General features: G+C 42.4%; 2 protein-coding genes across 3 annotated transcripts; both read right to left on the bottom strand.

Moving 5' to 3' along the window:
* Nucleotides 1-1108: 1108 nt before the first annotated feature.
* RRH (retinal pigment epithelium-derived rhodopsin homolog) lies at nucleotides 1109-13807 on the bottom strand. The gene is made up of 7 exons (XM_015426390.1): nucleotides 13453-13807; nucleotides 11856-12046; nucleotides 10697-10796; nucleotides 7996-8149; nucleotides 6091-6259; nucleotides 4874-5052; nucleotides 1109-1211 (listed from the first exon to the last, which is right to left on the bottom strand). Exons 1-7 carry the CDS (start codon nucleotides 13556-13558, stop codon nucleotides 1109-1111), a joined length of 1002 nt encoding a protein of 333 aa, XP_015281876.1. The 5' UTR covers nucleotides 13559-13807.
* A 1309-nt stretch (nucleotides 13808-15116) lies between these two features.
* On the bottom strand, nucleotides 15117-24386 carry GAR1 (GAR1 homolog, ribonucleoprotein). Of its 2 annotated transcripts, none has more exons than XM_015426401.1 (7): nucleotides 24327-24386; nucleotides 19901-20076; nucleotides 19648-19802; nucleotides 17774-17833; nucleotides 16882-17026; nucleotides 16573-16680; nucleotides 15117-15953 (listed from the first exon to the last, which is right to left on the bottom strand). In XM_015426401.1, exons 2-7 carry the CDS (start codon nucleotides 20064-20066, stop codon nucleotides 15940-15942), a joined length of 648 nt encoding a protein of 215 aa, XP_015281887.1. In that variant the 5' UTR covers nucleotides 20067-20076; nucleotides 24327-24386; the 3' UTR covers nucleotides 15117-15939. The 2 variants fall into 2 exon arrangements, with proteins under 2 accessions (XP_015281887.1, XP_015281895.1); XM_015426409.1 differs by lacking the exon at nucleotides 24327-24386 and adding an exon at nucleotides 24077-24131.
* Between the last annotated feature and the right edge of the window lie 2446 nt (nucleotides 24387-26832).

Raw genomic sequence — 26832 nt, 5'->3', positions numbered from 1 at the left:
CAACTAAGCACAATAATCTTGAAAAAATGCCTCTGATTGGTTGGAAATCTTAAACATTCTATCCTTGGCTCTTCTTTCAAAACAATCAGATGTTTGCTTTTCAGCAGATTACCTATCAGCTATAATTACATAATTGCTGAGCATTGTTTTCAGTGAAGACCAACTGTTCAGTAACAATGAAACTAACAAGACCTAGTAACTGACAGCATAATCAATGCTACACACTATTTGGCTGCCTTTGGAGAAAGGAGACATGAATATTCAGAGTTATAAGCAATAAACAAAAAAAATAATTATGTTACATGCTTGCTTCATTTCTTTCTTCTGTACCTTGATCATGAGTCCTTTCACCTGACAGGTACAATATCTATTATATATTAACAACTATGGGAAGGACAAAAGTAAAACAATAGTACTTACCAATGTAGATTATGCTTTATTACAGATGCTAAAATCATTACAGCAGCCAGGCTGAATCAGACCAAGTGTCCACCTAGTTCAGCATCCTGTTTCCTACAGTAGCCAAGAAGGCGGCTTACAAGCAGGACACGGAGGCCAAAGCTTCTCTAGTCATTGCCCCACAACAACTGATATTCAAACATGGAGTTTCCAATTAGCCGTCATGGCCAACAGCCATCGATGAACCTATCCTCCATAGATTTGTCTAATCACTTTTTAAAACCATTTAAAATTAGAAATGGTGCTCTAATACATTGATCCTCATAGTAGAAATGTCTCCTAATGGCTTAATTCTAAGCAGTTGTACAAAGGGTCAAGCAAAAAGGTCCCTTTGTTGTGTTATGCTACTGCTGGTAGCAGCTGGCACAATGTCAACAAGACCTCCTGTTTCTCACATGGCAAGGGATAGGAATGCTTTATCACCACAGATGCCAAAGAGTCAGCTGTGGTGAAAACACTAAGCAAGATGGACCAATGGTCTGACTCCATATAAGACAGCTTCATACATTAATCTGATCAGGCTGAGAAGTCCATTCAGTTGATGGGAGGCAAAGCTATCTGTGAAACGGGTTTCACTTTTCTTTCCAGGGAGTCTATGTACAAAAGATACGAGCAAGTAAACGTCGTGGAAGCATTTTCCAGCAGTTCTTTATGCAATTGTGCTTTGAGAAATGCTCATTGGTAAGGCGTTGGTAGTGGTCATCTCTGGTTGAGACTGACATCGAACCATAGCAAGGATGGCCCTTCGAAACCTACAGCAAGGAGAAATGGTTTTGGTGTTGGATAACGGAAATCCATTCTGAGGTTTAAGGGAGGGCCATGTATCAGTGGTAGAACATCTGTTTGACAGGCTGATGATACTAGGCTCAATCACCTGCATTGCCAGTTACACATCTCCAAGGGTTGGTGATGTGAAAGACCTCCAGAGCTATTGATGATCACAGTAGACAATGCTCAGATTCTGTATAAATTCACTTCATGTGTTCAGAAGAATTTAAGGTACATTGTTACCATTTCCAAACAATCCCTCAGAATTTGTCATTTTTTGTTAAAAAAAAAGTGTGTATGATTTTTCAGTTAAGCTGTCCCACAGAGATGGCCACTCATGACCTTCCTGTTTCTACAACATCCTACATATTTCCTCAGAATAATAGGGGGGGGGGTCTTCAATTTAGAAAGAAAGAGGAGGGAAAAGGAACAAACTAAGTCATCAGTGGGGCACTCCGAAGACAGTATTCCTTGCTGTGCTACAAACACTGGTGTATTTAAAGATCCTTAGATTATAATGGTAAATGGAGGAGTCAGGGAGAAAAGGAGGGGCAGGAAAACTGCTAAATGCTAAGACCAGAATGTGGCAATAGTGGAGAGAACTAGGGGGTGCCAAACCCCCCCCCCCAACAAAACACCGGTATTTTTCAGGTTTGGGCATATTATGTGATAGTCCTGAATCCCAGTACTGGTATGGTATTGGGATTTGGGAAATATTCAGGGTTCCCAAAATTTTTCAGGAACTCACCACTTGGAGAACGTGTTTAAACATCTTCTTACTGCTTGAGACTCCATTCACACAGCGCTGATTACAAAAGGCATTTAAATGGAGTCCCAAGCTGCAAGTTCCGGGTTTGCCTTTTGCAAGTGGCGGCATACAAATGCCTTTTGCATTCCAGTGCCATGCAAATGCCTTTTGCATTTTGAGTTTGAATGCCTTTTGCATAGCAGTGCCACATGAATGGAGCACCAAGTGGAGTTCACTCACACTGTGCAGCTTGCAAAAGGCCTTTAAAAGGAACACAAGCCACGCCGCAGATCAGCTGGGGCTGGCTCTCGGTATAGCTGAACACCTCCAAATAAAAGCCAAGAAAAAAAATTGGGGGCTTTTGGGCTCAGCTATACCAGTAGCCAAGTACAGGTCTCTGATCTATATTTGGCTTAAGTGATACCTGAAGTACGTTTAGAGAGAGATAGGGTATTTTTGGGGAGAGGGGGTGTTCATTTATGCCAAATGCACACCCCTGGAAGGACAACCATTAAAACAATTTGAAGATAGCAACAATTTGAGGTAGCAACTACTCTTACAAAAGTCCTACACCACTGAGTACGAAGTCCATAACAGCACTGTTCTTTCCACAGGAACAACATAGGAAAGATTTCTCCCTCCAGATTCTTTGAATGACTGGTTGCTACTTGCTCCAGCCCAGAAAGTGTGTCAAGGCTCTCAAATCCGGCTGCAACAGCCTTTGCAAAGGCATTTCACAAGTGTCTTCAGAAGTATGTTTAGAGAGAGAACAAGGGTAATTCCCCTCAACCTGCCTGGCTCCAACTACACCAGCCACTCTACAGGAGTGACAGAAAGACCAGTAAGGCTGATGCCAAGGCCCTTTCCTTTGTCCTGTTTCATCAATTGATACGTGTTAGCCTCTCCTCTTAAAAAAATAATTAAGCTGGTAACTCGAGGTCTGAATTGAGTTCTGCATAATACTGTTTGAAGAAACCTTATGTGCAATTTCTCCTATGGAATATGCTTAACAGAATTACATTCTTGAAGAAGATTACTGAAATAAAGATGTAATCCAGAACCTTCATTGAATATATATTGAATAAATATTAGCATGTGTACTTTTCTGTGCAATGACTGCTCAACACAAATGAATTTTTATAATTTATTATATATTTTTGTATTATATATTCATAGTTTGGTGTTCTTTGACACAGTTCTTTCTACTATATAACCCATTTACTGTGTGATCTTTGTTGTTGCTTGTATAAATATTTCTGCCATTACTCTAAATGACTCTATCAAGGTAGCTTGCTGTGCTGATAGTCTTTGAAACCACTGCAGTTTTTGAGACTATATTTAAAAATATTCATAAGAACATAAAAAGAATCCTGCTGGAGCAGACCAATGGTCCATCTTGTCCAGGATTCTGTTTCATACAGTGGCCAACCAATTGCCATGGAGCGTCCACAAAAGGGCACAGAGGCCATGGCCTTCCCCTGATGTTGATTCCTGGCACTGGGATTCAGAAGTTTATTGGCTATAATTGTGGAGATTTCCTTTAGTCACCATAACTAGTAGCCACTGCAGTGAATTCCATATTTTAATCACTCATTGAGTAAAGAAGTATTTTCTTTTTGCATAGCCTGAATCTACTGCACATCAATTAATTAATTAGTTAAATTTACATCCCTCCCTTCCCAAAATGGGCTCAGGGTGGGTAACAACAAAGTGCATGAACAATTAAAACCAGATAATATAATTAATTCTTAAAACAGCTAAAACCATTAAACAATTAAAAGATGGCAAACCAAATATAACAGTTCAGACCCCTTATAAGCAGGACTGATGGTAAGTGGAGTCACACCAAGCTCATATAATACCAGGACTCTGCATGGGGCAGATAGTTAGGGCAACTTCTACGCAGGGAGGGCAACTAATTGGGTGTTCACCACCTCAACTGAAAGCCTAGTGGAACAGCCCCTGCAGAACTGGTAGGTCCCTGCAAGGCCCTGATCTCAAGTGGGAGCATGTTCTAGGAGCATGTTCCACCAGGTAGGGACCAGGACAGAAAAACAGAAAAACTTCATTGAATGTCCCTGAGTAAGTTCTAGTATTTTGGAAGTAGAAGAAAAAAATTTCTCTGTTGACTCTGTCTACCCCAGACCTCTATCACATCCCCCTTAGTTGCCTCTCCTCTAAAATGAAAAGTCCCAGACTCTTCAGCCTTTCCTTATAGGAAAGGTACTTCAGCCCCTTTTAATCACCTTCTGTACTTTTCCCAGCTCTGAAATGTCCTTTTAGAGATACGGTGACCAGAACTGCACACAGTTTCCAAGTGGGTCTGCACCATAGATCTATACAGGAGCACTGGCTGTTGTATTTTCACTGCTGCAGCACACTGGATTGAAATTTTCATTGAGCTATCCATTATGACCAAAGGTCTCAGTAAGTTCAGACTCTATTCGCATGTACCTAAAGTACTCACATGCTTTGTGGAGGTCTTCCTGGAGCTCTTTACAATCAGCCATGGTTTTCACCATACTGAATAATTTTGTGTCATCTGCAGACAGGGCCACTACACTGCTTACTCCCAATTCCAGATCATTCCACCAAGAATCAACCTTGCCAACCTCCAAGTGGAGCCTGGAGATTTGCAGAATCTGGAGATTTGCAGAATTGCAACTGATCTCCAGACTATAGATATCAGTTTTCCTGGAGAAAATGGACTCTACAGCACCATATCCCTCCTGAGTTCTCTCCCCTCCCAAGATTCTAACCATTTCTGGCTTTACCCCAAATCTCCAGGAATATCCCAAACCAAAGTTGACAACCCTATCAAGAATAGACAAGCACATAAATTGTGGTTGTGGGGAAGGATTTCCGCCACCTGTCATGTACTCCAAAGGAACCACTTACTTTTTGTTTGCAATGACATAAATACAGGGATTATAGAATGTGGACGACTTGGCAAAGAGCGGTCCTATGATCGCCATGGCCGGGGGGATTTTCTTTGGGTCTCCAAAAGATGCCCATAAACACACAATAGAATATGGAGACCAAGCCAGCAGAAACATTAAAATCATGACAACCGACATCTGTAGAAGAGAAAATGAGCTTGTTACCATGTCGGATACTAGTATTTCTGTTTAAATATATATTTATTAAATCAGTTCCTCATCCCTCTTATATCTAATCCCTCTTTTTTGCTCTTAAACTAGTATTAATTTCAATGGAACTTATTTAGAAATGGAGTATTTTGAGGATTTGGGGATACAGAAGTACTTAAGCATTTGAGCCTATGTGTAGAACTTGAAAAAGAGAATGGAATTATTCACACTATTAAGTTCTAGCGTGCATTTAAGAGGCCCAGCAGTTCCAGGTACTTATCATAAGAACATAAGAACATAAGAGACGCCAATGTTGGATCACGCCAAAGGCCCACCCAGTCCAACACTCTGTGTCACACAGTGGCCAGAAATACCAGTGCCATCAGGAGGTCCACCAGTGTGGCCAGGACATTAGAAGTCCTCCCACTGTTGACCCCCCCCCCAGCACCAAGAAGACAGAGCATCACTTGCCCCAGAGCCCCTATCTATACCTTGTGGCTAATCATCTGTGCTTATCACCATCTGTGCTCTAACAGGCCATATTACATTTAATATTTTTTTCTCTTCAACAGCTTTTCAGAATTTTTATAAATGACTAAAATGCTGACAAAATCTAACACAAAAAAAAAAATGCTGGTTTGCATTGTAGTCATTGCTATATTCAACAAGAAACAGCTCTCATATATTTGATATAAAATATAGCTTGGACAAGGGGAAAAAAACCATTAAGGATTTATTTAGGCCCTTTCCTCAGGTGCTTTGGGGTCAGTGGCAACCTCAGGGCCTCATGACAGAACAAGTTGGTTCCTGACCATGTTTCTATTCAGTCAGCTGGGAATGGTACATATCACAGAAACATTACACTCCTGGACCACAGAGCTTATAAATCTCATCAAAAATATGAGAGGAAAGAGGTTGGAGAGATGTTCTGAGGAAGACTGAGGTGAGTCAGGTGACCACATCCATACAGGAACACCATAATCAGGCCACATCTCTGAAAAGGAACTATCAAAAATATGACCATACCTTGGTTACATCAGCTTGATCAGACCAGTCTGTGTCGATGCTTTCTAGACAATTGCTCCTGGCATACTGGTTCATAGTTTGTGAAACATTGTAGTAGCAGTAAAACATAACCGATAAGGGGACGACAAAATTTACAGCAATTACAGACATGGTGAAGGAAACAAAGGATCTGAAGGTTTAAAAATACAAATAAGATTAAAATAAATAGAAAATGCTGTCCAATCTGGCTTTACAGTGAGTTAATGCATATGATGTTCTGGAAGAATTTTTACCTTTTGATACCACAGCCCAAAACAGCACCAACATTTTTAAAAGGCCTCATTCAGCTCCATTTGGCTACCAGAAGCTATGCAGCCCATCTGAGTGACCCGGTAGCTCTATGTAAAGGTAAAGGTAAAGGTTCCCTTGCTCAAAAGCCAGTCGAATCCAACTCTAGGGTTACGGTGCTCATCTCCGTTACAAAGCCGAAGAGCCAGCGCTGTCCGAAGATGTTTCCATGGTCATGTGGCCGGCATGACTAAACACCAAGGCGCACGGAACGCTGTTACCTTCTCACCGAAGTGGTCCCTATTTATCTACTTGCAATTTCTTGCTTTCGAATTGCTAGGTTGGCAGGAGCTGGAACTAGAGACAGGAGCTCACCCCGTCTTGCGGCACCCGGGTCTTGAACTGCTGAACTACTGACCTTCCACAGCCTGCAGTTCAGCGTCTTAACCACTTGAGCCACCGCAGCTCTATGTAGGGGACCTCTAACACACGTGTTTGATTGATATGTCTGAATTGTGTACCACAGCTACACTGTGACAGCTGTAACAGTCTGAGTAAAGCCTTTTAAAAGTAGAAAAGAATAAAAGTCCAGTAGCACCTTAAACAACTAACAAAATTTGTGGTAAGTCTCAGTCTCAGTGCTCATGACTACCCATCTTTATCTCTCTCTCTCTTGTCTCCTTTTAAAGGTGCCTCCCTACATATAGGCAAGATTGACAGCTGCTCTTAAGCTGAGCATTTTATGTTGTGGATCACAATTGGCAGAATAACCTACCTGAGGAGGCCAAGAAAGCTCCAATGCTCCTATTGTTTCATAGAATGTGTAAAACAATAATTCAGGAGGGCCTTTTTATAAAAGATATGGGGGTGTTGTTTATTTTACCTGTTTATGTTACCCTGTTTTTACTGCATTATTTTCTAATTATGGAATCTGCCTTGAGCCTCTTCAAGAAAGGGGAACTACAGCTAACCAGTAACATTACCCTCCATCTTTTTAAGGCTTGCATTCTTTCCCACTAGGGTTGCCAATCTCCAGGTGGCACCTGGAGATCTCCCACTATTACAACTGATCTCCAGATGATGAACATCAGTTCCCCTGGAGAAAGTGGCTGCTTTAGAGGGTGGACTCTATGGCATTGGACCATACTGAGGCCCCTCCCCTTTCTAAATCTTGTCCTCCCGAGGCTCCACCCCCCTTATCTCCAGGTATTTCCCAACCAAGAGCTGGCAACCCTATCTCTATTTCCTTTTCAGTTACCATTATCTATCCTTTTGGAACACAGGCAACAGGAACAACCTATGTGGGCCTTTGTGCATGTTTTCAGCTTGACCTTGGGAGAGGCAACATGAGATAGATTCATAACTATCCTTCCCATTGTCTTATTGGTAAGCTTCTTCTTCCCCATGCTCTTTTCTGACTCCTCACCCCCCAAGACAGAGGAATCACATGAGTCTCTGCATGAGAATCCGGCCCATACATTTTTGTAGGGGAAAGCAGAGGACAGAGGTTTCTTTCATTTGCTTCCCCGTCTCTTCCTTTCCCTCCCTTACAAATGTGGGATTCCCCAAGATAATGCACATTACAAGAACTATGAAGTGATGCACACAGAAGACAATATCCTACACTTTGAAACATACGCGTCATTTTTTCTCCAGTTTACAGTACAGGTGGCTCCAGTTGGATCAGGGGCATAGCTTGCCCAGCCCACCACAGGCATGGAGGCCCAAAAGACTGCATTAATCCAGGCAGCAAGAATCAGGACTGCATAGTTGCGAGCAGAGAGACTTCTACCTATTGTCAAATAAACAGCGTTACCTCCACTTATTTACATGCAACTTGTTTTTAATATTTAAAAAAAGTATAATCAACATTTATAAAAAGAGGGAGTGCAGGAACGTGGTTACCATAAACCTTACCCTAAGCCTGTGTTCTTCGGCTCGTGAATGTGAACCCTCTAGTTAGTTGTGAGTCCTTAACAGAGCTGCCTTTTGGGGTGGCTGCTTTTTGCTAGAGTTAGGGTGGCCAGCTGAACACTGGTAACTGGAGGGAGCTGTAGGAGGTGGACAAATGCAAAATAGGAATTGTGGCTATGGTTCAACATCATTTCCAGTGCAAACTCGGAAGTGCCATCATTGCATAGGTGTGATGTTCTAGGATTCCACCAAAACTCTATGGGTTTGTGCCAGAAGTGACATTGTGACATCATTGCAACACCTATTCCCAACATTCCCCCCACTTACAGTTTCCAAATATGAGTTGGGAAATTCCTGGAGGAGCCTAGGATGGGAAAGGGTGGGACCTCAGCCATATAATGCCACAGACTCCACCCTTCAAAGCTGTCATTTTCTCCAGGTGAACTGATCTCTGTAGTCTAGAGATCAGTTGCAATTCTGGGAGATCTCCAGGCCTGAGCAGCAGTAGGCACCCAGGCTCCAGAACCAGAGCCTTGCCACCAAAGCTAGAGCACGTGTTGAGAAGTCAGGATCCACCCACTTGCCTCTTCTGATGTACACTGAGAGGAACAGTAGGGCAGAAAGGGAAAGGGCTGGATCCAGACTACATTTCCTGTTAGCAGAAGAGATCACACCTTCAGTGGAACAGAATATTCCTGCCTCCACCCACCCCACCGCAGCCCATTGATATAACCACAACGCTGCTCCTGGCGGTCAGAAGATCCTGAGGAATCACATGAGGGACAAAAGGGAAGTCTGCAGCAGGAAAGGGCAGAAATTAGGCCTCCCCTTTTCATTAGTAGAAAATTTAGTCTGGCTCCAGCCTGAAGTTATTCAGTGGTGGAAGATTTCTTTTTAGAACAGGCAGTTTCAGAGTTTTGCCATGGCAGAAGCTCTCACTTTCCTTCACTCTCTCTCCCCACCTGATCCAGCCACCTCACAGCCCTGCCCATCAGGCCTCCAATGCTCCACACACACACGCTTTCAACAGAGCCCGGGCTCCCCAAGATAGGCGATCTTTCACAGGTGGGAAGGAGTTCTGCATTATAAGCACAGCTGAACAGTACTGGTCTGGTAACAGCATGGGGGTTAATCCAAGTTGGGGGACAGAGAGAGGAGGGAGATGAAAGCTTCTGAATTGGAGAGGATTTCTGTGAATCTTATTGGCTTCTTCTTCACTATAGTACCACCACCTGTTCGGTCCTCAACTTACATTTCCTGTCCCAGGTTCACTTGGTCTGCTTTCCACAGTTCTGACCTTGAGGTCATACCTCTGGCTTCTTCTCTTCCCATTATGTGATATCATATGACTATGTCACATGACTTTTATGTGCTCACAAGCACAGTGGGTCCCATACTGCTGCCTGCTGGGCCCTGGGTCTGGAAAAGGTGAAGAGGCCTGTCCTACACTTTGGTGAACAGTTCTGACATTAGGTCTTCCCATCCCCCCGTGACATATTTTCCTGTGACAGGTCCATTTCTCCGGACAGTGAGCATTTGGTAGAGGGTAAACTGTTCTGGCAGATTTAGCTGCATTTTAATTGTGCTTTTGATTGTGCATTATTTATTATTTTGTTGTTAGCCACCAAGTCTGAGGAGATAAACCACTGAGATCCCTAGCCTGCACTCTTTGTTTCCCAATTAAGTCTAGGAGGCTATTGCTGGTATAGCATTCATATCTCAGATCTGATCTTGCACACCTCTGACTGCTTACCCATCCCTTGCCACCCCACTAACAATATGTTGCTGTTCATTCAGTTTGGTGACAACTACTAATAGCAGTGAATTTGGCTGTATACTTTATCCCAGACAACAAACACCAAACAATGACCCCTTTAAAAAGACAACATAAAAGACGAATTCTTGGGTGACTAATGTCACTATATACAAAGGTAAAGGTAAAGGTTCCCTTGCTCAAAAACCAGTCAAATCCGACTCTAGGGTTGCGGTGCTCATCTCCGTTTCAAAGCCAAAGAGCCAGCGCTGTCCGAAGACGTTTCCGTGGTCATGTGGCCGGCATGACTAAACACCAAGGCGCACGGAACGCTGTTACCTTCCCACCGAAGCAGTATCTATTTATCTACTTGCAATTTCTTGCTTTTGAACTGCTAGGTTGGCAGGAGCTGGAACTAGAGATGGGAGCTCACTCCGTCATGCGGCACCCTGGGTCTCGAACTGCTGAACTATTGACCTTCCACAGCCTGCAGTTCAGCATTTTAACCACTTGAGCCACCGCAGCTCCTCCCACTATATACAAGCAAGATGCAAAGTCAGAGGATATGCAAAAGCCAGTAATGGCTTTAATTGAGAAGAAATCATCTAAATTTCTGTTAGGTTTTGTAAATGAAACAAATGCATTTCTGTGCAAGAAAAAGGAATACAGTACCTATATGAGGCTTGCAGATTGTCAGGTAGCGATCAATTGCTACCACAGTAAGCAAACCAATACTTGCCATTCCGAAAAAGATATTTAATGCAGCATAGATCTGAAATTTGAGAAGACAGTAATATGATTTTAAGCCATCAGTGGTATTATTTCTGAAGATTTGGAATTCTGCTACCTTTTCTGTTACAAAGCAAATACTGCTATCTCCAGATGTCTGTTCCAAGATCAGTATATTTCCAACTAGTCTGTAAACCTTTACCATCACTGAGTTTATGAGGTAAATTTCATCAAGAACATAGTTGCCAAGGTGCCATTTCTATTCCTGATCAGGGTACTTCTTTTGCCATCCTACGCAAAATGTTCCCCCAACTCAGTCAGATCCAAGAGTTCAGGAGCCAAGCAGCTTTCTTGCCTGGACTTTCTTTGCCTTTATTGTCTCCTTCCTCACCTATGTCCCAGGCCCATCTTTGCCATCGCTCTCTCCCTTCCCCTCTGTAGCCCATAGCTGTATCATTCAGTTTCCTTCTGGGTGACCTCCTACTCTATACTTCTCATCAAATTCTGATTCCTTAATTCCCCTCTCCCCCTAACACTGTTAGCCATAAGCTCCAGTCTAACCCCTTTTCTGGCAGCCTCGGGGCCTCTGGCCATATTTCACCCCTATTAACCCTCACAACTGGATGTACAAGGCAGTGTGGGGAAGCGAAAATCCTTTCTGCATTTCCCTGCAGTAAGAATGCTACCCTAGGCAGCCATCTAGTGGTAAGACTAGCTCTCAGCATTAATTTACTGAGAGGCAATTATTCCATTTAGGTGCATGCTTCCTTTATTGCTGGCTAAACACAGACAAGAAACCCATGTGTGTTATCCTTATGCTCTGGAAGAATGTTGACCCACACATTATTAATTGTACCTCTACTGTGTTCTAATCATTCAAAGAGTTTGACGTGTACCTCCTAGCATCATTCATATTTTTCTCTCACCACTCCTCTAAGGAGCTCAGGGTGGTATATATGGTTCTCCTCTACTTTATTTGATTCTCACCACAGCCCCGTGAGGAAGCCCAGGCTGAAAGTGACCCACTGGCCTACCGTCTCCCCATGTGTTTCACAACTTAACAGGAGCATGCTGTGACTCGTGGTTTCTAATGTCCCAGTACCTGGCAGCCTGCATAGCCAAATTTCCAGCTACCATGCAGATCTGAAGCTGCTGACATGGGATAACCAATCCCACTCACTCCAATGTCAGTAAAAGCCAGGTTGATAATAATGGCATTGGTTGCTGTCCGAAGTTCCCTGTATTTAACAAAGATGCCCAATACGATAATGTTGCTGAGAAGGCTTATGACTCCTGTCAAGAGAAAGCAAAGGGCAGGGGAGCATTTAATACTGAATGCTTTTATTTAGAAAATATCACTGTTATCAGTCTGGTCTGAAGTCTAATGCCATTTATGAAGATTTCTTTCATACAGATCAAATTCACTGACCAATAATCTATGTACAAATTTACTGCATTAGTATTCCACCAGCCTCCTCGGCTGCTCAGTTGTCCCTTCATTTCATTTCACAGCAACCCTGTGAGGTAGGTTAGGGTAAAAAAGAATGACTGGCCTAGGGCCATCTTTTACATTTCATGGTGCATGTAAACTTGAACCTTGGTCTTTCCAAGCCTAGTCCCATACGCTGGCTATCAAAGACCATTATTTTACCTTGTAAGTTAACAATATTGAAAAATTGGTATCAGAGCCTGTGTTAATACTTGGGCAATTAGAATTCAAATATATCATTAATGTATGTTAACATCAACAAGGAGATTCTGCCCTGCAGTTTTGTGGGAAAACATTACTTTCTTTGAAGCGTTCACACCTAACACAATAAAGATTGAAGCAAATTTAGCAGGAAGTTCTATTTCTCACAGAGTTTCATTTTTCTTACAAATGGTTCAGTTTATAAGCATGTATCCAACAGCGGGTCCTATCCTATACCAAAGAGGACAGCCTGTTCTGGGAAGGGTTAATAGTCCCCTGGAAGGAGCAGGTTCATAATCTAGGCGCACCGATAGATGAAATTTCACATATTCTGTAATACATAACACCCTTGGCCAGCTTGAGGTATGTTTGTGTGCGCATCTGCAGCTGTAACCTGATGGACAGAATTTGACCTATTCTCCAAGGCTCTGGTCATATCTAGACTGGACTACTGCAATGTGCTCTACAGGGGGCTCTTTTGAGGACTGTTCAGAAACTTTACAACGTTGTAACTAGACTGCCAAGAGGTATGAACTTTCAAGAACGTACCTCTGGTATTAAAAGAACAACACTGGTTACCTATTCATTTCTGGAAAACTTAAAATTCTGATTATTGCATTTAAATTCCTAAATGGTCTGGGACCAGGGTACTTTAAGGACCACCTAGGTCAGTATGAGTATGGCTGAGAACTTTGTTCATCCAACAAACTGCTTCTTCGAGCAACCTAACTTCAGAAGGTGGGCCTAAGCCAGTTTCAACCATTTATATGGTGTCACATCCCTAAAAAATCTTTTTGGTTCTTCTGAATATCCGGCAACATTTCTTTCAGCAGTTAACAAATTCATCATTAAAGTTTACAGCTTTATATTTTGCAACTTCATACATATTTCTTCAATCTTATAAAAACAGAGGAAAAACAATTCTGACAGGTTTTTCACGGGGAGGACTGCACTGACATTAACACAGAAGCTTCAATCCAAGTCCTAAATCCCATTAAAACGTTCATACCTGCTGTTATCAAATAAGCCGCAACTATGCTGTGCTCAGTCTGAGTAAAAGCTGAATGAGGTTCATGTTCGCTTTCTGAAGAGTTAGCAGAATCGTTCAGAAACATTGCAGGGAAAAGAAAGTTGGGACTTCCCCTCCAGATCAATCTTGCAAGAGGCCATTCAAAGAACACAGCAAGGCTTTTCAGATGAATTCCTTCCCCCTGGCAAAACTGGAGCAGTTCTTCCACACTGAAAGGCCCCCAACAGGATTTAGGCTAAAGAGCAAAGGGGTTTAAATTCCCAGCCTATGAAAGGCAAAGGCTCGTTAGTTCAACAAAGACCAGCACAGAGCCATGTTGTTTTTTTGACAAGATGCTTATGAGCTATGGCATTATTACTAAAGAGATTAGCAGATGCAAAGTCGCCAGTTTGTACTGCAACTGATCCCCCCCCAAAAAAAAACAAATGTTGCCAAAAATGAGCAAGGATTGGATTTGGGCTTTGTTCAGAATTGTAAAAATGGCCCAAGATGCTCACAATAGAGAGTCAATCCCCTCAGCCCTTTTAAAAATAAGACACAGGTCAAAATCTAAGAGTAAAGGGCAAAAACAACCCCTTTCCCCCCACACTCCCTTAATGCTACAGACGCTATTTCTCCTGCAGGGGAACAACAAACATGTATACTCTATACACTACTTGTCCATCCCACGCCCCACTCCCAGGCAGGGGGATTTGCACTACAAATCAGGTAAGTGGGGGGGAAATTAAGCCATCAACAGAGTGGCCCAGTGCTGATCACAGACCTTCAGTTTTAAATGCAGCTTCATTTCAAATGTCACTTTGTCAACGTTATTCATACAGAAAGCTCTGCAAATCCACATCATAATCTGAAATCCCAACTGGAAATATCTTTAAAGCACCTGTTCAAGGAAAAGTACTGAGCAAAAGAAGTACTGAGCAAGCTCTAGGATAATTAGAAACCTCTTAAGATTGTAAATGGGGGGGGGGGGGGGTGCAGTGCCAAAAAGGTAACGACAGGGTCCGCAGAAAGTTTTGCACAAACCCAAATCCCCCTCCTCCATCCTTGGGCAATTCTCAGCCCACCAGAGTTTGCACAGACACAACCAAATACAGAAAAACATGGCATATTATTTTCACTAGCGTTTAGGATGCCTCACTTATGCAAGTCTCTTTTATATTATACAGCCAGGTAGTGAAGAGGAATGACCATGTAGAGAAATGTTAGCACACCAGCCATCTCACCTCGAGTAGATTTACTCAAAAGTGAGTCCCACAAAGTTCAATCACTCTTACTTCCAAGTAGTGTGCCTAGGACTGAAGCCCGAGACAGGTCACAGCAATTTCTGTGGTCACAGATGACCTGTTTTAAACAGCCATAATAATGAGAAACACTGTGGGCTGTCTCAAGATTGCCATGTGAAAAAGTATATCTATTGCACACACGTGTATGGCTTGCATCTGTGAACTCGCCAATAGTATATGCTATCTGCAATTTGTATTGTGAACCAGCAAAAATACTGCATAGACGAAGTCAACTCAAGGTCAACCTCCTATCAAATGCAGACTTGGATCCAGCGATGCATAAGCAGAAACACAAACCTATACAGTTCCACTTGCACTAGATACTAGTGTTTTCCTTCCTATATATTACAGTGCCCAGAAACTGATTGCACTTGCAAAAGTGGAAATACAAATGGAGATAAAATATGTTGGACTCAGCGCAAGCAACTATGTGGTCTTTTTCTTGTGTTTCCACTTATGCAAGAGCTTGAGCACAAGTAAAAATTTTGCACTGCCTGTAATGCTTACTGGGAACCCATAAGCACAGCATGATTTCTTAGCCCACACTCTCTTACAGCATTGGTGCAGGATTAAAACACCACTTAACTGCACATTGATTGTATATGAGTCATCACCATATGAGCCTAGAAAATTAGACATGGGAAAAACATACATAACTTCCCAAGAAATGTAATTTGAGTTCAACCCTAGTATAAAAGAAACTTCAAAAATGACATTTAGGAATGTTATAAATATAATTGTGAAATAGCATTCAAGTTGTCTTGACAAATACTTTAAGACTGACCAAAAAAAAAGAGACACTGAGTTTTGGGGAAAGGGGGAGGGAAATACAAAGCATTGGTCCATGGTATTTCAAACCTGCAAGCTATTTCATGTCGTTTCCCTCTTCTGAAGTTTTCAATAAAAACATTTTTCATTTTTAAAAAATAACATTCCATTTCACATCTGATAAAAATAAGAAGTCCAAATATATTTCAAGGTCAGAATTGTAAGATCTTTACAGTACTTCAAAAACTGTCCTCTCTTAATAGTCATCCATGAGCCAGAGGTAAGACAGCACTTTATTCCTTTAGTCAACTGGCATGCTGCAAAACCCGTGTCTTACAGCATTCAGATTTACAAGAAATCATCTCAAGGCATCCTGTAGATGAGGCCAGATGTGTAGAGTTTTCCAGATTGTCATTTAACGTCCTCTACCTAATTTGAAAGACAAAAGAACAAATTACATCCTTTACAACCACTTCTTGGAAAGAATGCAGTAGCTCTTATGATAAAAAGACGGCTGCAGCAGCAGTACCTTCAGTCTCTCTACTATTTCCACTAGAGATGTTGAAACAGTAAAATAATTTGAGCTGGGCACTCTACTATACTACTCATCAAACCATCTACTATCAAGGAACCTTTTCCACAGACTTGACTGCTGAGGAGTACTGATGTATCTGCCAAATAAAAAGCCTGAGCACTTTGGAGAATGTTCTTCGATACACATTCATGCCCAGGTCACCAACCAGGCTCTGATGCTTACTGCTGCTTGCGAGGAACATGGCACATGACGGAGTACACAGCACTCACCTGTGGCTGCAGACTGCAGGAGATCAGAGCTAGCTGACAAGCAGTGTTTTAAAGAAGACTATCTTTTGACACTTGGAACACAGTCTGAAAACCATTCTCTACAGTATCAAAAGCCAGAACACTGCTTAGTATGCCTGCTGTGGATGTGACACTGCTCAAAATTTTTTTAAAGGGTGACATTAGCCAATTTCATCTTGGATTCAGCATCACTAACTTGAACGTGTATCTATACAAATACCCTTACCTCTAAATCCACGGCCACCACCTCCACCTCGTCCGCCTCTGAACCCACCACCGCCACCTCTGCCACCTCTGAAGTCACCACCGCCACCTCTGCCGCCTCGGAAACCACCTGCAGACACACAAATAGGTAGACAGTTTAGATTTTATGGGCAGCAAACAGGTAAAAAAGCTATACAGAACTAAAGAGAGAAATATTTGCAGTCTCCAAAACCTTCTTGCTTTCAGAACTGGCCATTCCACCTTCCCAGAAACAATCTCCCTTAATTCACAATATGCCTCTGAACACACTGCAATAAAGAATGCATCCTACCTCCACCTCTGCCACCTCCACCTCTGAAGCCACCTCTCCCTCCTCCACGCCCTCCTCTTCCTCTTCCTCTTGGAGGTCCTTTCTCACCAGGAGGCCTTGGCAAAAACCTTTGCAGTGGGAGCAATTTTGCTGGATCGATAAAGAACTGTAAGCAAAAGAGCCGGAGTTCAAGCTTTGTCAACTCTCCCCCCTTTTTACATTGCCATACATAAAACAACTTAAACCAGCATATTCCATATTTCATATCCATGTCTGGAATGAAGGTGCCCTTCACAATGCTACAGTTACCTTGATCCAACTAAAAAGACAGTCATATCTAAGCTCCAGTGGAACAAACTAAGGTGACTAACTTGATTTAGGTTGGAGATCCTTCACAAGGTTTGCTAACATGTGACTTAAAATGTAAAAGCAACATGGATAGTGTGTATATATGTGTGAGAGAGAGAGGGGCCAAGAGAAAAGGTAACTTCCCCCCCCCCATGCTGTGTCTTCAGGAGAAGTCATCCCCATACTTCCCTTTCCAGTTGCTATTTACCCTGGATGGGGAAATTAAAACAACAACAACAAAAACAAGAATCCACACTGTACCTGTCTTTTCCCTCTACCATACTAATACTAGCCAGGGGAACGGGGAATATTTCTGTTAAGGAAACCATGTGTGTGTGTTGGGGGAAAACCTAACACCCTCTGCCCTGCCTCACAGCCATGATCCCAACCAACCCTATTGCAAATGGCACACTGGAAGATTCAGTCATAAATTCTTGTAACATATAGTCTGAGACTGATTTCAACTGTACTGTACACAGTGCACTGATTTAATGCCATATGCATGTATTTAGTGCATGCATATTAGTTTGCTTGCTAAACTTCTCATAGGAAGAGATGCACTCACCTTTTGTAGCTTTTTGAAGGAAGATGCTTTCATATTTTCTGACAACTTGACTGAAAAATACTGTTAGAAATTTAAGGATTATATCACAAGCATTTATAACACCCTTGATAAACAGAACAGTAGCTTTGTTTATGCAATGTGTAAGTTATGTGACTGTTTTTTAATATTTATATTAGAAAACCTCAGAGTTTCTGTAGAGGAACGTTTATTCCATAATATTTTTTCAGTTTACATTTCAGGCAGGATTAGTATCCTCAGCCAGTAGGTCTCAGTTCTTAAAGATTAATACAGAAAAGGTGTAGTCGTATCATAAAACATAATCGCAACAATCGCCACCACGGGAACAGCTGCCCTTTAGAAGCATTTAGTGTAACAAAACACAGTTGCACTTGAGAAACCCTATCTGAGAAAGCACTAAGCTGCAGAACCCACTTAAACTCCAATTTTTATTTGGTAATGATATTCCACTAGGTTGGAAATACTTCTCGCCTAATCCTTAAGAGACTTTCCAAATCCAACTGGAGCCAATCGATTTTCTCTGCGAAGTCATTCAAACCAAATCCCCCTCAGCTCATAGAGGAAGAGCTAGATCACAGTCAAGAGACCATGATAAGCTGTCCTTTCAAGCTGACCATGAAGGTCCCCAGAAAGTGTACAAAGGGTTTAAGCCAAAATCCCCAGTGACAATAAGATTAAGAAGTTCCTCCACTAAATGGCCTGGAAGTTCTATCAGAAAACTGAGCTTTAGCCAATCAAGCAGGACATCACTTGAACACTTGAACATACAAAACAAGTATTCAAAAGGAGCTACCTTATGAAAGATGCTGTCATTAGAAGTCTGTTTATTTGCTCCTGATCAACCTTGACTTTTGCTGCACTGAGGATGAGCTACATAGAAACTGTCTGCCATACGTGATCAGCAGTCTTTTCTGCTGATGTGAGAGAGAGGAGTGGTCCCTTTGGGCTTCTGAAAGGGCTAGCTATACTGGGAGATGTGGTCAAAAGCCACACAGCATGTGGCTGCAGTGAGCAAGGGATCAGAAAAGATTCTTTGTTCTCCCTCGTGCCCCAGTACAAGAGCCAGGAGGATCCAACCTCACACCTCTGCTGATAAGTAGCTCCATCTGCCATTGATAATAGTAACAAACAGCCACATGCTTGTACTTGACTGAATTAGCTTAGAAATGGTTTAGAATAGTACTATGGAGTATTGAGTTTACAAACAAATGTGATCATCAGAATTAAATGCTGTTGCCTGAACCTCTACTTACTCATTTAACCTTTTCTTTTCCCGAACACTGTGCCACCAAAGGATGGCCTTTGGAATCTACAATCATCTTTCCTATTCGTCAACTGTCCAGATACCAGCTCAACTTCCAAAGGACAAGCATTGGGTATTGGTCCCTGAATATGGATTCCCATGGACAAGAGCCAGAATTCAACCAAATGAATCTCATAAATAACATTAGGATGGGCTCAAGATACCCCCCAACCCATCTAAAGTGTTCTCATTGTCCAAGTTAGGACAATCAATGCAGCTCTTTCACAAGTAAGAAGACAGAAAAAAATAAAGCTCAGAAATTCAAAACATTAAAAAAATCAGTGCCCGACTTTAAAATCAAGTACAACTGTGTAAAGCAAAGGGTAACTGAACTACCATAAATAAATACTGACCACTAGCCAGCTTATCCTGTAGGAGAGAAAGAAACTGCAAGGCCCCTTTAACGTCTACAGAGCTCAGCTCCCTTTTAGATGTTACTGTAGTGAAAACCACTCTGGGTTTTCCTTCTTGAAAAACAAATGCAGAACAGAGATAGGAACAATGTAAAGTAAGTTCTTCTGTAAACATTCCAAAGTATGCTATTAAAGGATACAAAGTCTCTGAGCTGCCCAAATATTTCATCCACTTTCCCAATCTGCTCTTTATTTTCTAAGTAGACTGGTGCATTGAAATAAGGTACTTTGTTTTCCTGAGTTGTACATTTACAAACAATGTCATCTTCACACGGGTGCATAAACTCTCCCAGGACTGCAAATAAATAGAGAAATTTATTGATACTATGCACTCAGTCAGAATGTAAGTTTTTTAAAAAAAAAAAAAATCCATCCAGAATTAATATAACTTACTGACAACGCTTTCTGGGGGTCCTTGATCATATCTGTTGAAGCCTCCTCGGCCACCTCCTCCTCGGCCAAATCCACCTCTTCCACCACCACGTCCCCCTCTGTTGAAGCCACCTCCTCGATTGAAGCCTCCACCCCGATTACCACCGCCTCTTCCTCTAAATGACATCTCTTCTCTTCTGTTGAATACAGAAAGTGTTAATTGGAAGTAACAGACCTTCTGGCCTTCTCAACAACTGTCTGGAACTTGCTTCACACCATATACTAGTGACAGTCAATACACCAAAGACTGAAAAAGGTATTAGAGTAGAGATGTGAAAGCCTGGTGATAACCCATTTTTTTTAATTGAAAAACTGAGAAGTTCTAGGCAGCACTGAAAAAATTGCATCTGATGAGTTGAAATGGTTTTTAATACATGGTTTTATTCACACAAAACGTATAGTGTTAAGAAGTCTAAAGGGTCCTCCCCTCAGGCAAAAACTGGGAAATTTTGGGAGCTCTGAAGAAATAATCTCCTAAGAAAGGTCCCCCCATACCAAAAGTAGTAAAATGGGTTAAAACAGCTTAAAGAGTAGCAGTCTGCACTGCAGTTCTCGCTGCCTTTAATACTGGGCAAATTAAAAATTTTGCTTGTCAAAAAGTACAGCATTTATCCTTTAAAATTCCATCATGCTGTCAATTAATACATTTATAAACACAGAAAACCAGGTTTAGATGTGATAGGAAAGGACAGCTTTAAATTCGCCCTGAAACCTTTTTCTTTAAAAAAATCTATTTCATATTTTCGCCAAAATTTCCAGTTTTAACACAGTTTCAAAATTTCTGGAAATGTTACATCTCTAAAGTGCAATAACCTTGAAGGCTCTTCATAAGATCAGATGGCGGAGTAACATCCTGGGGCTTATTTAAACCACAGAAACAGTTCAACATCTTACATTCAGAAACAAATCAGGCACATAACACTGGATTAGATCCTATGGCACTCTTCTGGTAAGTTTTCCTTCAAGGGAAAAAGGCTTCCTCCAACACTGAATGATATTTTCTGAAGTATTGCTTTGTTGAAGAAAGGCTAGAGATGTGAAGGCCCAGGGAAAAATGAGAGGGGGGACTCCCCCCCCTTTTTTCCTAAGGCCCCTTTTTTATTATTCTGATGGGAAAACTGGAAAGTACTGGGAAAACACCAATTAAATACTTTTTTTCTTTTAAAATGAGTGAAAAACTTTTAAGGATAAGATGAGAATACTGTAGACATAGACAGCTCTTAAATCCAAGATACATTTCTGTACCTAAGATACTGAATCTTCATAAAGGGAGCATGCAGGGCTCTCATTGCTTCCCAACAGTTGCATGCCTTCTGTTGTCCTTCTGACATCACATGGCTGACCTTCTCACCTTTCCCTCAAACCACTGTAACACTGTTACCTACAGACTAGTAAAAAGTAGCTTATTGCCCTACCTTGGCGGAGGAGAAAAAAGATAAGAAAAAGGTGGGACAGAAACTGCACCAACGCCTCAGAGGGGAAAAAAGTTTCATTGAGAACTTAGCTCTCTAACCAGATAACAAAAATTAAGGTACATGTGCTAAGACAGCATAAGGTCCAGCAGCTTGCATCTTCAAGTACTGGGGGGGGGGTGTTTGCCCGCTCTAGGGCCCCCCGACCTGTTTGCCTGGATCCGGCCAGGGGGAGAACCCTGTCCCCAAAGTGCCTGCATGGGGTCAATATGCCCGGCATTATGACATCACCTGGAGGTGATGTCATCGCACCGGGCACATCGCGGGGGGGATGCTCTAGCATTCAGCCTGAAAACTCTATGATAACATGTTATCATATGATAACATAGAGTTTTCAGGCTGAATGCTACAACGTCACCTGGTGACGTGTCTAGCATGATGACATCACTTCTGGGTGACATCACTGCAGTGCACACGCATAAAAAGTCCTGGACCGGGAACTTTTCCCACTGCTGCAAACAGGTAAGAGACCTGGCAACCCTAGTACTGGGTATTATTTGCAGTTTTGCTTATACAAAACTAAGGCATTTATAATTTCTAAGTTCCATAAATATGTTGAATATTTTAATTTTATAAGCTACATTATAAATCATACATTTTATGTTGTTAAAGTACTAAAGTTAGTTTAGGTTTGATAGGATGGTATGTATTAACTATATTTCAATTTTCTCCCCAATTTCCATTTTTTTCCTTTAAAATTTCTGGAAATTTTACATCACAAAAAAGACTCAATGGATGAGTCACTGGACCTAACCTACCAAGTTTTTGATTAATTAATTACTCAAAATGTTTGATGATGATTTGTAAATCATGATTGGGAAAATCACAGCTGCTTTTTTCTTTCTTGTTATGAATTATTGTTGTTTCTTTGTTAAGCATTTTTCTTGTATTTTGTAGTAATCTGCTACATGTACCGTAGGCATAATATTTTTTTTTAAACAAAGTGGCTGGCACCATACTGGAAAACTATGTCTGTCCCAAGATTTGTTGCTACTGTTATGGGGGGGGGGGGGGCTTTTTTTTTTTACTTTGCTGGTCTTAAAAATTAAACTGGACTCAAACTTTGTTCTAATGCTTCAGACCAACATGGCTACCCACCCAAATCTATGGTTAAAATAGGATAATTTATCTCCCAATATACATTCTGAATACCTGGAGAGAGGCAGATGTGTAAAGGCTAAGGTTTAATACCTTAACTTGCAGTTTGCAGGCAAAATTCCTTGGTCCCATGTAAACACTATGCTAGATCCATTTCTTCATGTACTACGCCAGAAGGCAGGAAATGGATCTAGCACAGTGTTTATTTGGGACCAAGGACTTGCCTGCAAACCACAAAGACAGGTGGTGAACAGACAGAGGGCTTCTTTCAGTTGTGGTACTCACTCTTTCCCCTCGAGGCTTGCCTGTCCCTCCACTACCAACAGCATAATATAGTAGATTTTTAGCCTAAGAAGTGTTTTAAGATCCTTTCTAAGCTGATCTAGGTTTTATGCTCTTACTAGTTTTGAATGCTGAGGTTTAATAACCTAACCTTTTACATTCTTAGGTTTTATTATTTTTTCTAAACCACCTCAGGCAGATTTCCTGGAAAACAAGCATAGTAATTGGGCAAATAAATAATACAGTCTACTTACAAAGACTACCATGAGGCTAAGAAGCATGGCAAAAAAAAATTATTCCTGCTTTTCTATTCAGTTATACAACATAATGCTGTTTAATTCACAGTAGCAAAAGGAGATGAATTCAAGGAGAAAGCGACTACTTATCAATACAGAGATAAAACCTTAGCACAAAAAGTATTTTAAAATGTTTAATATCACTGCTTTTCATGTGAGATCACAACAAAATCCATAATGCCTGAAACATCAGGCATTACTTCCTCCTGCCCGCTACCTCATTCACAGCACTTCTTACCCTTAGGGTATTACTCTAACCCTGGCAGGTAGTAGAACAAAGTTTGAGTCCAGTGGGACTTTTAAGACGAACAAAGTTCAATTCTGGGTATAAGCTTTCATGTGCATGCATACTTCTTCAGATACTGTGCATGCACACAAAAAGCTTATACCTAGAATTAAACTTTGTTCATTTCAAAGGTGCCAGTGGACTCAAACTTTGTTCTATTGTTTTAAACCAACATGGCTGCCCACCTGAATCTATCTTCATCTGGCATGCAGTTTGCACACAGATCACAAACAAGCTTCAATTGTGCACAGAAAGTGCTTTTAGAGATCATGTGTGAAATAGGGTTGGCAGTCTCCAGGTGGGGCCTGGAGATCTTCCACTTTTACAACTGATCCCTAGCTGACAGAGATCAACTCCCCTGGAGAAACTGGCTGCTTTGAAGGGTGAACTCTATGACACTGTACCCTACTGATCCACCCCCAAAGTATCCAGGTATTATCCAACCCAGACCTGGCAACCCTAGTATGAAAAGAGTCCTAAATACGCGAGAAGGTTATTATTAGGAAGTCCCAGTATTTTGTCTCAGCTCACTTCTCAAAATGACCCTGTCAGATTCAACCACGAGCCAAACCTTGTGCCTCTAACATTTGATCAGAGGACGTTTTTCCTAGAGAGAGGTATCTTCACCCAAGCGCTGCAAATAGAAAAGGCAGCAATCATGCACACACTTAGTTGAGAGTAAGACCCACGCAGCCCTACTTACTTCGAAGTAAGAACACACAGAATTGTGATGTATTTTTAACTCAGAGATAAATCCCACTCAACTCCAAAGGAAATATCCTACGACTGCAATCCTACACCCACGTATCTTGGCGAAAGTCCCATAAACCCGACTGGGTGTTCCTTCTAAGCGACCACCAGGCACTAAACATTCTCCTGTCCACGCCGCCGGCCTCACGCCAAAAAAGCACACCCCAACCACAAAACCCCCCAAACCCTACAACTACACTCACCGAAAACAACACTCTTCTCCTCCCCCCCACGTGGACTTCCAAAGAGACCCGCGCCGGCCACCTCTGATGACCTCTACAACCGGCGCCGCTCACGCTCTGCCTGACGCACGCGCAACGCAGCCCACTTCCCTCAACGCCAAAGACAGGAGCGTGTCGTAAAGCGCGCAGCTCACGTTTCACGACAGTTGCAGGCGGATCATAGAGATCAAACAACGTTACAAAAGAAAGGAGTCGCACTGCATTGGTTTTCGGCTCTTACATCCAATGCAGAGCAACAGAAATTCCAATAGTGTTTTTAAATTATTGCGGCAAGTTCAGATTTATTATTTCCCCTGTTTCTATGAGGACACGCAGACTGAATTTCTGGTATTAAACTGGAAGCTATTATTGGCCTCAGTTTTACAGACGGACGGGGTCATGACTCATGCCGGTCTAGCCTTGCATTTCTATGGCTCGCATTGTCTGTTATGCTGATAACTCCAGTGTAATATGTATGAATATGGACTGTACCCACATATCCGCGTGGCTTAGTGGTTAGAATGCCGTAGGACGGCTCAAGTTCAAAGTGGTCAGGCAGATGCTTTTCTGTCCACCACCTCCTCAGGGTTGTTGTGAGGATAAGCCTTCATGTACACTGCCCTGGACTCCTAGAATAAAAAATGTTTAATTTCGTGCATTTTTAAAAATAATCTGTAGAACTTTAGTCTTACCAAGTTGTTATTTGTGTGTGTGTGTGTGTATAGATGATTGACTAATCAGAAATCGTGGGGATTTTCCCCCCTAAGCAAATCCTTTTAAATCGGGAGTTAAAGCACAAAACCTGCTGCGTTCACTCAGTTGCTTCTTTGATGTCTCTTCATACTGATTGCATCAACCTACACTGTGATTGCTGGATGTCTCTTCAAATGGACTGTTACCAATTTACAGTGGGTAATCTGCTTTGAGTCTCAGTGAGGAAGGCAGACTATAAATGCAGTAAATAAATAATTTTGATTCAGAAATGGCTCAGTTCCATTAGTTTAGAAGCTTTGTAAACCTGCATGTGAAATTTCAAATTTCCTATTTTTTACACATTGGAAATCTGCATTTCTGTTTTTCACATGTACACAGAAATAGAGGGGGAAAGGACTGAAAACAGCTTTAGCTAGTCCTATCTTTGGGGCGGGAGAAAGATGAAGGTATCCGGTATCATTCTAATAAGCAGGCCTCGGTTCCTGCCGGAGCCCACCGGAGCACCGCTCTGCCAGTCAGAAGCCCAGGGGACGGGCACATAAGCCCCGTCCCCTGCTCCCACCAGCCATCAGTTGGGACACGGTGTGTGGGGGGGAAATGTTCCCCCGCCTCCCTGAGCCCCGGGGTGGTGGCCTTGGACTCGTAGGGGCAAATCCCACCTCTCGCGCAAGAGGTCATTCTGGCTCCCCCAGCTCTTCTTCGGGGCTCCTTAAAAAAGTTATGGCCGCCATCGCTGTTCTCAGCGGCAGCTGCGACGCCCGCGTAGGGGAGAGTGTTGAGGCGAATTGTTCTCCTGCCTCCCTGAGCCCCGGGGTGGTGGCCTTGGACTCGTAGGGGCAAATTCCACCTCTCGCGTGTGATGCCGCTCAGACATCACACGTGAGAGGTCATTCTGGCTCCCCCAGCTCTCCAGAGGAGCTCTTAAAAAAGTTATGGGCGCCGTCGCTGTTCTCGGCGGCAGCTGCGACACCCGTGGGGGGAGGGGCAGGGCGAAACGTTCCCTTGCCTGAAATGTTCTCCTGCCTCCCTGAGCCCCGGGGTGGTGGCCTTGGACTCGTAGGGGCAAATTCCACCTCTCGCGTGTGATGTCCGAGCGGCAACGCTGCTCGGACATCACATGCAAGAGGTCATTCTGGCTCTCGGGAGGGGCTCTTTAAAAAGTGATGGCCACCATCACTGTTCTCGGATGGTGTTCTGAAGAAGAATTAAAGGGCAGTACACAAAACAGTGTGGTTGTGTTTCCTTTAGAACAAATCAGCTGACTTGTCAGTAATTTGCCTTATCACTGAGGAGGCTGAAGTTGGTTCCTTATTCGCACTTCCTTATTCATTCCTTATTCTCGCGTGTGATGTCCGAGCGGCAACGCTGCTCGGACATCACATGCAAGAGGTCATTCTGGCTCTCGGGAGGGGCTCTTTAAAAAGTGATGGCCACCATCACTGTTCTCGGATGGTGTTCTGAAGAAGAATTAAAGGGCAGTACACAAAACAGTGTGGTTGTGTTTCCTTTAGAACAAATCAGCTGACTTGTCAGTAATTTGCCTTATCACTGAGGAGGCTGAAGTTGGTTCCTTATTCGCACTTCCTTATTCATTCCTTATTCGTTACTTATTCGTATTCGTGTAGTCATTCAGAAACACTAGAGAGAGTGAGTTGGAAAGCTCTGAACCCCAAAATAAAGTTTGGACCATCACATATCATATACCCCCACATTCACAGGACTCTCCACTTCGAGGGGACATATGCGGTGTGCTGGTCCAAAGCGCGGTTCTGGT

Source organism: Gekko japonicus, unplaced genomic scaffold (genome assembly GCF_001447785.1).
Source record: "Gekko japonicus isolate JY-2015 unplaced genomic scaffold, Gekko_japonicus_V1.1 scaffold173, whole genome shotgun sequence".
Taxonomy (NCBI): domain Eukaryota; kingdom Metazoa; phylum Chordata; class Lepidosauria; order Squamata; family Gekkonidae; genus Gekko; species Gekko japonicus.
The sequence above is the reverse complement of the archived record's forward strand: the minus strand, read 5'-3'. Positions and strand labels throughout refer to the sequence as shown.

Bases quoted from the DNA above. Each gene is read 5' to 3' on its own strand.
- RRH (XM_015426390.1), bottom strand. From the start codon at position 13,558: ATGTTTCTGAACGATTCTGCTAACTCTTCAGAAAGCGAACATGAACCT. The intron at 5,053-6,090 runs GTATGGTCATAT...TCTCTTCTACAG, and splicing joins ATCAAGCTGATGTAACCAAG to ATGTCGGTTGTCATGATTTT. The intron at 1,212-4,873 runs GTAAGTGGTTCC...TCCTTGCTGTAG, and splicing joins TATGTCATTGCAAACAAAAA to GTTTCGAAGGGCCATCCTTG.
- GAR1 (XM_015426401.1), bottom strand. From the start codon at position 20,066: ATGTCATTTAGAGGAAGAGGCGGTGGTAATCGGGGTGGAGGCTTCAAT. The intron at 17,834-19,647 runs GTATCCTTTAAT...AATTTCTAACAG, and splicing joins TTGGGCAGCTCAGAGACTTT to TATTTTTCAGTCAAGTTGTC. The intron at 16,681-16,881 runs GTAGGATGCATT...GTGTGTCTGCAG, and splicing joins TGGAGGTGGCAGAGGTGGAG to GTGGTTTCCGAGGCGGCAGA.